The sequence below is a fragment of the Trachinotus anak genome, unplaced genomic scaffold, assembly GCF_046630095.1.
Source record: "Trachinotus anak isolate AG129_WGS33_773 ecotype Australia unplaced genomic scaffold, CSIRO_AGI_Tana_v1 ptg000007l, whole genome shotgun sequence".
NCBI classification, from domain to species: Eukaryota; Metazoa; Chordata; class Actinopteri; order Carangiformes; family Carangidae; genus Trachinotus; species Trachinotus anak.
The window spans coordinates 19740251-19750425 of record NW_027273858.1 but is presented as its reverse complement, the minus strand read 5'-3'; the positions used below and the strand labels follow the sequence as shown (position 1 = coordinate 19750425).

Genomic DNA, 10175 nt, shown 5'->3' with positions numbered 1-10175 from the left:
TCCTGGAATTAATGTGAATAGCATCACCTCTCTGCCTGGTAAATACCCACATTGTTTCTAAACTCTGCACCAATAGTTTTTTTTAAAAAGCTTTCTATTAAAAAGTTGAAGTCACAAGTTGAAATCCTGATGACATAACAGGGTTTTTTTTTTAATTTATTTATTTGGAAACCTTCCTGCAGAACCACAGATGTAATACAACTGCTCCCTGGCTGAGTAGTTTTCCTCCTGATAAGTGAACTGAACTTTAAAAAAGGAATATCAAAGGCTGATCCACAACAGCACAGGTATTGCTTGTATATTTTATTTTATGTACAGTACATGTAAAAAAAGAAAACAAAAAAGTAGCCAATAACATTGACCAACGTGGGCAACAGTAGATAGCCATGTTGCTCATACATGGGAAAATCCTGACGACTGTTTCCCCTCTCAGGCATACATAGATGTTGCCCCTCCCACTCCTCATTGTGTAAGGCTGCCTGGGAACTAGCTGGGCTTGAGAGCAAATGGTCAAACCACAGATGATCAAAAAATGGGAGGAGTGCATTATCTCCTGCTCCTGCAATAAACACACTTCTCTCATTGACATTCAGCGAGCCCAGTTTTCAGCCTCCATCTAAAACAGTTCCCAGACAGGCAGAAAGGAGACGGGCTGGTTGGCTGAGCGTGACTGTGTGCAATCTTCGGTTAAGTTTTTTTTTTTTTTTCTTAATACAGACTGGGTTGCGCTTGACAGCCGTGGTCTCTTGCCTTCACTGCCTCCCTCCCCCTATTCCAACAGTGCTGCTTTCAACACAAAGGTCACTAAAGGTCAGCGTTGCAGTCTGCTTCTGCCGGATGACTCAATATAACGACAGGCTCCAACTAGTAGAGAGCTTTTCTTCAGCACACTCAGCAGTTGAATTCACAGTATTCTTACAGCATGTTATTTTTTTTTTCTCCCAAAGTCACTCATAAAGCTTTAACTGATAATGCATAGGGGGCTTTGACACATTTGTTCACCCATGTTTCTCCAGTGGAAATGTTAAAACATGGATTTTTGTTGTGTGTGTGTGTGTGTGTGTGTGTGTGTGTGTGTGCTAAATAAGCTGAGAGGAACACACCCAAGTTGAATGCGAGAATACAGTGTACACAACCATCTGTGTCTGATGTCCCCAAAAATCGTACAATAAAATAAAAGAAAAAAAAAAAGAAAAAAAAAGAAGATTTTTTTGTATTTGTTGTATCTCCAAGGCCATGGATAGTCAACCACAAAGACTTCTGAACTCCCCTGCTGCCTATCAGGGCTGTATCTCGCAATAGTGTTTCAGACAGTGAGCTTACAGCAGGCCACCAAGGTACAGATAAAGTGCTTTTTTTTCTGAAACATGACGCTTTAAATAATTAAAGTGATGTGAAAATGGTGTTCGCAGGAAATTAAACAAAAAAAAAAAAAAAAGGGATTTGGAGGGGTAAATACGCCGATGTGACACTCCTAAAGTTAAAAATGAAATGGAAGAGAGACACAACAACGTGATTCTGGAGAGGAATAGAGTTCAGTATAAATACATCCACAAACCCAACTAATGTCTCAAAAAGGCTACGAGGATGGAACACTGTGTGTCGCTAGAAGAGCTGGAACAGTCACTACTGTCTCTGGATGGAGCCATTCACATTTTCAGAGGTCAGGAGATTCAGGGTAAGACTTTTCAAATCATGGTAAAAATGTCTCATGGTCGAGGAGGGCGGGTAGGGCGGGGGGGCGTTATTTTGAAGATGCCACTGGCTTCCTCTGGCTGGACGAGTTGGACCTCGTAGTGAACACATCGGCGGCGAGGACCGTGATGTTGACAGCAGCAGACTGGGAGGTTTTGGGAGACTGTAGTAGAGCGGTGTACTCAATGGATCATAATAAACCGGTACAGATAATAAATACATTCGGGTCCTTGTAGTGTCGTTATTCAGCTCTATTGAAATATGATTAAATCTAGAAAATAAAAAAAACAAAAAAAAAAACAAAAACTAAATGAGGAATAGTTTAGTTCATGGGAGACCATGAGATGCCTGGCCTTTTTTTGCTCCCTTATCCAGTCTCAACAACACTCCACCTTGGCGGCCATTTTTCCACCAGCCTTGTGAAAAAGAAAAGAAAAAGGAAAAAAAAACAAAAAAAAACGGCATATAAATAGTAGCCGTGGCAACCGCACGTATTCCCTCCTGGGTCTTGATGACAGAGTCTGAGAATTCAGAAAAACCTCGGAGACCTCTCTTCAGTCCTCAGCCTCTACACGAGAGAGCAGAAAGCAGAAGAAGAAGAAGGAGAAGGGAGAGAACATTAAGTAGCTGAAAGTAAAGACAATGAGCAAACAAGGCAAGTCATATATCTGCTGCAGGGAAACTTTTTTTTTTTTTTTTTAAAACAAGGCTCGACATAGGGAGAGATGCGTTTCTCAACATGTCAGGTTTGTCATATGAAGGTTGTGGAGCACCGTGAAGTGAACGTCAGCTACTTTCCAGCTGACTAAAACCTCTGTGTAGCTGACAGAGCAAGAAAAACGCTTCCTTTATGAGCGCTAGAAAAAAGTACCAAATATAGACTCGTCTTAACCCCTTACTGTGTTTATTCTCTACTACAACCACCCTCTTCTTGGCTACTGAGCCCACAGCAGAGTCAACAGAGGGGCTGAGATCTGCCTGTCTGGCCATCCTATCACTCAAAGACAATATTTAACCTTTGAGTGTGTGCTGAGGGCCTGCTGCCTGGCTACACAGGGTCAATGAACTTGGAAACCAGGAGGATAAACCATGGCAAAGCCATAGCATGACATGACCTGCTATAAGACTCAACAGAAAACATACTTATCACATCAGGATGGGTGAGAAATGAATGGAAAACCCAACATAAAGTGGCTTGAGCCTCCAAAACAGCTCCAAAAAAAGTCTCTGAACATTAGTGGAGGGTCGAACAACATTCTTCCACCATATGTGTTCAGGTGGGACACACAGTAGGAACACACACTATACACATCATCCGCACAAGCTCCTCCATAACTCAGCTGTGAACATTGTAAATCAAAATGTTTCCTTACTGGAGACAATAACACAAAGCGACACATCACTACCTTTCATTAAAGCATTCGGTGAGCTCTTGTCCCCTGTGTGGAAGCATCTGCATTTGTTATGACTGCCCTCATTTATTCAGGGTTTTCCTTTCATTTGTCACCCGTCTGTGTGTGGACCGGTACCTTGGAGTTCCTTTCAATGTGCTGAAGCAGATCTCTTTGTTGAGACTCACTTTTGGAAATTAGTGGTTTTAACGAGCTACGCAGCAGCACAGCCTGCGCCTTCATTACAGCTGGTATTAATGTTTGTTTTGCCCTTTTCACACAGCAACTGTTCCATGACACGAACAAAGCAGAACTCCCTTGGGTGGCATGGAAGAAGGTGGAGTGTTTGTTAAATAAGCATGTTGGTGCTCAGCTCGCACTCCCCGTCATCAAATATGATATTTTAAAGGGATTTAAGAGTTGGCTGGGTAACATGACCTGGAATGTATTTCACAACTGACAGTCACATTTACTCAGTAACTCAGTCACAGGATCTTCCCTGTTGTGTACTAAGAAAAACATGACTGACTCTTTGCATTTAGCAAAGTGAGTGATCTTTAAATGTGAATGACACGTTTACGTCCTCTCATTCAATCTGCAGGGTGTTTGCGGGTATGCAGTGGCTCTACAGTTCAAGCATATGAGACTTGTGACGAAAATATTTGTTAAAACTCATATTATGTGTTGACACAAATCTTTTTCCCCTCTCTCTGCTTGCTCTCATGAGCAGAGAGCAGTGTACAAGTCTTTCAGGTGGCAGCTTCTCATTTTCAGCTGGCACTGAGCACCGCCTTCTTACAATGACAAACATCGATGGCAGCAGGTCATATCATCTCCCGCTAATTAATGCCAATTCTGTGAGTTACTACATAACAAGACAAAATTGAACTTGGTTGTTATCATGTTTGTGTGTTCTCTGCGAAACAGCGGCTGCACTTGGCCAAAGATCATCACTCATCACTGTATAATCTTTTTCCTTTTGTTGTTCCAGTAACAGAGTGATAAATCTTCAAAACACTGCGTCACATTTGACTCATCAGTTTCAGGAGTAAGAATCTCCCACTTAACCTCTCTTAACATCATATCAGTAACTGAAGCTCATCGGCTTCATGGTTTTAAAGCGGGACTTTAGATTGTGTAGCTCATAAAAAATAAGGAGTAAAAGTCAGGAGGCTCCAGCTATGACTTCAAAGTGTCAGATAAATATTTAATCAACCTTTCATATGTTCTCCTGCTGTATTTTTACAGTGTACTGAGCATAATTGGCACAAAAATCTCCTTTGAGCTGATTTCAGGATGAATTCCATTGTATCCCAGGTTGTAGCTGCAGACTGTGAAAATCCATTAGGCTGCTTCTGGATCTTTTGTCTCATAGTTGTTTATAACTCAAGTTACTTTCAAAATTTGATCATGGAACCTAAAAAGATTCATAAAGATCCCTTTATTAGGTTCCACATAGATCCTACCTGCTCTCTGTCTTAGATAAGTCAGTTTGCCACAGCATCTTATGCATAATGTGTGTTTAATAACACAAAGAGATGCTTTATTCTTGATTCTGGTCTTGCTCGTGTCCCTGAAAATAAACACATGTGGAGGTTTGCAAATGCTTGTGTAATAGCCTGCTGTGTCTTTTTATTTCTTGGCCAATCCCTCTTTGTATTGGTCTTTTAGGTGATGAAACAAACTGCCAGTGCATCTACTTTTTGTGCCAGCTCCTCGACATCTGCAGCGGTGCCCTGTTGCAATTTTTTCCAACGTTTGAGTCGTTTCCTATGACTTATCCTGGGCTCTCTGTGTTGGTCTCATTACTTAGAAATACTAGTTGGAACAAAGCTGACTAAACTTCCTCTGTTTGAATGAAGCCACACGAACAACAAAAGCAGATGCTAACTGATTGATTGTAGGGTGTTGTTATATATCTGGGTTCAGTGAAGGGGTTGGCTAAGGCCTGTCTCAAAGAATTAATTAAACGAACAATCCAACATCATTTCAATTAGGCTGGTGAGAGATTAATTGTGTTTTTGGTAAATTTGCATTGAACTGCCACGCCCTATTTAGGTCTTTGGAAAGCACATGGACACATGTGTCAAACTACAAGATGTGATACACCCTCGTGTAAACATTGTGAACTGACCTACGTGTCGCAGTGGGAAAGCAGCGATGTAATCTCCGGGCTCATGTGACCCACAGCCTTGGCCGCCTCCAGGATGGCTCTCCGGTACATCCCTTTCTTCTTGCGGTTGAAGCGGGACCTGAAGAGCTCTCTGAAGGGCGATAGTTTGGCAACAGAGAGCTGGGACGTGGTGGGTGAACCGAACCACGCCACCTTTGCCTGAGGCCACTGCGCCTCGCAACTGGCCGTCTCTTGTTTGCGGGTGCCGCTGATGCTGAGGACGCGTGCTGGCCACCAGGGGAAGCCATGGATCTTCCCCCACACAATGTCGCCCACCGCCACAGCATGACCCTCCTCTGTTACACACTTTGTCATGCTGCGCGTGTGCAGCCGCACCGTAAGCGGCGGCACTGTCTTGCAGTCCTCCCGTGAAGGTACGGAAGATGAGGTTACAGAGAGGTCTTCACCGGGTGCCAGATCACACAGCTCTGGTGAGGTGCCATCAGAGCTGAAGGACTTGGACTCATCCAGACTGTCGCTGCTGCAGACTGACAGACTAGAAGAATCCGCTTTACGCTTACGGAAATTGATGAGAAGGGTGAGGTCGCTGTGGCCGCGCTCGGCTTCCTCCCCAGAACTCCCTGACCACAGCTCCAGAGAGTTCTTGCCTTCCCCTGAGTCATCAGAGTGGGGGAGGCAGGGGCCGGGAACCCTGGGGCTTCGTCTCCTAGTGCCCTCTACAAGTTCTGCCTCATACTCAACCACACTGTCCTCACCCTCCCTCTGCGGGGTTTTCAAGCGGATCTTTGGAGAAGGCAAGTCCTGACCCACAGTTGTGAAAGGCCTGGTGAGTTTGAGTTTGGGAATGGACACAGTGAGGCCAGACCGTGTGGCATCTAGAATATGCCGTTGTTCCTTGGTAGGATCAGAAGGCTCCTTGCCGTTCTCTCCCACACCGTTCTGCACCAGCTGTTTGGGGCAAAATGGTTTGACTGAACCGTGGACTCGTGAGGGGATCTTCATGACCTCCCCTTTGCCCTGTGGAGTGCTGTAGGAGATCTTTATGACAGGACTGTGGGGGATAATGACGTCACCTCCGGGGAACTTCTCCCCATCAGCTTCCCCCCTTTTGTCCTTCCTAAGGCGCTTGCTGTCAAGGCTGGTGCCATTTTCCCGCCTTTTAGTGTCCTTGGTAGCAACTACATCCTCTTTCCTCGACAGCTTAGAGGGGATGTCCTTGTCATCAGCGTCGTCGTCGCTCTGTAGTGCATTCTCTTTTCTAGACGTCTTGGTGTTGCTGATGCCATCTTTGCTGTCTTCATCACTATTCAGTGTGTTCTTGCATTTTTCACATAGTACCTGCCGTGGCCGCAGACGGATAGTACTCATGGTCATGCGGCCAGGCTCTCGCGTCCGTCTCTTCTTTCTCTTGATTGGTCGTGGAGGGGGCTGAGGTACCCATTGGCTGTAGCTGTGGCGCACCCATAAGGGCTGAGGAAAGGGGGCTCCTTCAAAATAAGGAGGGTAAGGAGTCTGTCCAGCTGGCACTGGTGTGGGTATGGGGCAGGGGAGAGGTGCAGTAGGTATGCTGCTTTCAGGGAGAGTGTTTTCATCCTTTGGTTTGTGCGAAGCCTGGCTGGGAGATTTGGAAACCGGCTCCTCACTCAGAACTTCTGGGATTTCACAACTTGGTTTAGATATCGGGCAGTCCCCGGGTTTTGCTGTGAAATCTGGTAGACAGAAGAGCCCAGTCCTATGATCGAAAGGGGAAAAAAAACACACAAAACAAGACATTAATAATTGTGTCTCATTTAGCTTTGTTAGTGTGCTACAGTGAAGTTCATGCAAGCCAACACAAACATTCTTGTACTAATAAGAAGCAATTGTTGAATTTTTAAATTGTGCAATTTCCTCCACAAGAATGATGCTGTAATACTGCACTTGTATTTCAACATGTTAGATAACTAGGCCGGTGACACAGCACAAATCAAACACCTCGCTGTTTCAATTAGGCCAAATGAGAAATGAGATGTTGTTGAAAGCCTTCCATACAAGTGGCCTAACACAGGCTACAAGGAGAGAAACCTATTTTACCATTTTGTTTTACTTTGACTGGACACACTGACACCACTCTCTCTGTCACCTGTATGCTGAAAATTCTTTTCGTGTGGGGGTTGGGGTCCACTCTACAAGCAGCCAGACATCCTGCTGCCTTAGGCCGCAAAAAAAAAATAAAAAATGGAGCAATAGTATCACTGACTCTCTTTGAGTGATTTTACGTTTTCTTTTTTCCTGCTCTGGGACCAGCAAACATGTCCAAAGAAGGCCCAACTGCCAAGGAGTCTTTGAGAGGTGGCTGGCAGGCAACAGTAACATGGCTGTGCTGCTTTAGTCAGGAGACAGCAGACAAAGAGACCACAGGATGCCCAGGACCCCCCCACCCCTCCTCCCCAACATCTGACTGAACAAAAAACAATCCCATGAATCACTCGGGATTCAGAGAGGTAGGGTAGGAGCCAGGAGATTTCAGTTTGTTTTTGCATCGATGTCTACTCAGGGCTTATGTGTGGTGAGATTATTAATTAGTGCACATTTGGGGAGCCTGTTTTCCTCCCCAGGAGAAGTAACTGGCAGGCATATCCAAATAATAGTCTCTTGGTGAAGATTGTTCCTCTCACCTTTTTTTTTTCTTTTCTTTTCTTTTTTTTTTTTTTTTTAATAAGGGCCTCTAAAGCAGCTGATTATTAGCCTTCATAATGATTGACACGGCACAGTTCAGCCTGTGACAGGGAACACACAGTGCTAGTTAGGCACAGTACAAGGACGCACCATATGACCAGCAATGATTCACCGGACTGTTGCCATTTCAGGCTGTGTACAGTGTAACTACATGTGGAGATCTGCCTGTATGATAGGCCTAAAAAACCTGTGAGAGACAATGACAGGAACCGTATTTCCATGAGCTGAAAAGGAAGAATTAGTTAGAATTTTGTCAGTGACAAGGCCTGAAAAGTGGGCCTATTTTAAGTTATTCCAAGGCCTTTTCCCATTTGGGTGGGTTATTTTCAGGACAGTATGAGCTCTCACATGAAAAACCATCTAAGCATACTAAGGGGCAAAGCTGGTCAGATTCTGATTCTGCTAGTCTATAAATAGTCTAAAGCCACTGGCTTTTAAGGTGTACAACACTAAGAGCAACACAGGGCTTATACATGTGACACACACCAAGAGGGGAAGATAAGACATGACACTGATGTCAAATTACTCTCATCTGGTTTCCTCATTTGAACAGGAATGTTTTCTTCAAATAGCAAGAAAGGGCCTTAAACTGCCAAACACAGAGCCTAACATGGTCACTGGATCTTATCAGAAAGAGGTTTTCAATAAAACCACAACAGCTGTGATTCATCAGATCCCACATGTATCTTTATTGTCATTTTCTATTGTTTCTATAGATTAAAAGTCACTGGTAATCAGGGTAATCAAGCCATTTCTCTACACTGCAACTGTATTTCAGATTATTTGAAACACAACATCACTTCAGAAATTTAGCACACAATGCACTACCATCAGCATGTACAGACATCAAAATATAACTGATTTACAGAATGCTGCTCAGCCAAGGCCTACCCTTTTTTTCTGAATACGTTTTAGCTGCTCTGTATTTGATTAGGCTAACAATAAGCTAGAGATGAACCCAGTGACATTAGCTATTGTTCAAAAGAAGTCATTCACAATCTCTGTGGACAGGGCCTCTATCTTCACATACAGTTTTTCACCACAGTATAATAACATAGTTTATCACCTTATAATGGGCTAAAATGATATCAGTTTGCCATTAGCCAGCAAGCTAGCAGATAGCTACCTTGTCACCTATGAGTCTTTTGTATGGAGGCCCAGTTAGCTAACAGCTAGCTTTGACTTAGCATCAAAGGTAGATTAGCCGTTAGCAGAGTTTAGCAAATAGATTTTGGAGACAAATGTATAAAGAGAATAAAGTAAATAACACTCACTTTTTGTTGCAATCAAGTAAAATCCCCGTGTAGCTCCTTTCTCGATAGGTCAGCGTCACCACCAGTGTATCGTTAACTATTTGATCGATAGTGACAGGTACCCGAGAGCCGGCCCGCAGCTCCTCGGCCACAGCCTCCATGTTTCCCGGGGTGAAGTGTCCGGCTCGGCGGTGCTCGATCCCGGCCAAGGGAGCCACGGTCGCGTCGGCCAAAGATCCGTCTCCCCTTCGCTATTGGAGCAGGAGGCTACACCAGGGCATAAAATGACGCCATCACCCCCACCAAGTCAATTACAACAGTACCGCTACCGCTGACATCACGATCCCTGTGCTAGAGGAGCAAAAAATCCTCCAAGACAAGGCCTACCCTTTCTCTGTCTCACTTTGACTTGTTTGATGCCGTTCATTACTACAGACTTTTATCTCGGGAAAGCCTTAGTTTTCCCGACGAGAGTCTAATGGCGTTTTGTTCTATACGTGCACTGTTATTATACTGGCAAATGGATCAAACATGGATGCATTTTCTATGATGTAACGACCGAAACGGTTTTAAATTTTTGACAACAGAAATAATTATGACCTATATTTAACAAATCATTATAAGATGCACAGCTACGATTATTTACACTCTGACAAAAGCAATAAATAAACAGTTTAGTAAAAACTGACTTTGAATTCTTCAATTTGGCACTACACACACCTTTGTCTTACCATTTCCTATCCATTCCCCTTAACGATTCTTATATTTTAAGCTTTGATTTACACTGTAAGGTGGTACTTGAGTTTTTATAATTGACACAGGGAATGTTATGCTTATGCAATTGGGTAGTGAGCCACTGTAACATTAAATAACTGAGTAACTTAATTTCACACAGTAAATAAGCAACAGTGCCCTGTTTATTTTGTACATGTTTGAGATATTAAATTATAATAAGATGAAGTAAATGCAACACAGTTTGTATAT

General features: G+C 43.6%; 1 protein-coding gene across 2 annotated transcripts; it reads right to left on the bottom strand.

Moving 5' to 3' along the window:
* Positions 1–288: 288 nt before the first annotated feature.
* On the bottom strand, positions 289–9627 carry pwwp2b (PWWP domain containing 2B). 2 transcript variants are annotated; one of them, XM_071481274.1, is made up of 3 exons: positions 9213–9627; positions 5221–6952; positions 289–2263 (listed from the first exon to the last, which is right to left on the bottom strand). In XM_071481274.1, the coding sequence occupies exons 1-2, from the start codon at positions 9350–9352 to the stop codon at positions 5221–5223; spliced, it is 1872 nt and encodes a 623-aa protein (XP_071337375.1). In that variant the 5' UTR covers positions 9353–9627; the 3' UTR covers positions 289–2263. The 2 variants fall into 2 exon arrangements, with proteins under 2 accessions (XP_071337375.1, XP_071337374.1); XM_071481273.1 differs by having other exon boundaries at positions 5225–6952.
* Between the last annotated feature and the right edge of the window lie 548 nt (positions 9628–10175).

Excerpts from the sequence above, each read along its gene's own strand:
- pwwp2b (XM_071481273.1), bottom strand. The coding sequence starts at position 9,352 with ATGGAGGCTGTGGCCGAGGAGCTGCGGGCCGGCTCTCGGGTACCTGTC. Across the intron at positions 6,953-9,212 it reads TTACTTGATTGCAACAAAAA|GACTGGGCTCTTCTGTCTAC; the intron begins GTGAGTGTTATT and ends TTTCGATCATAG.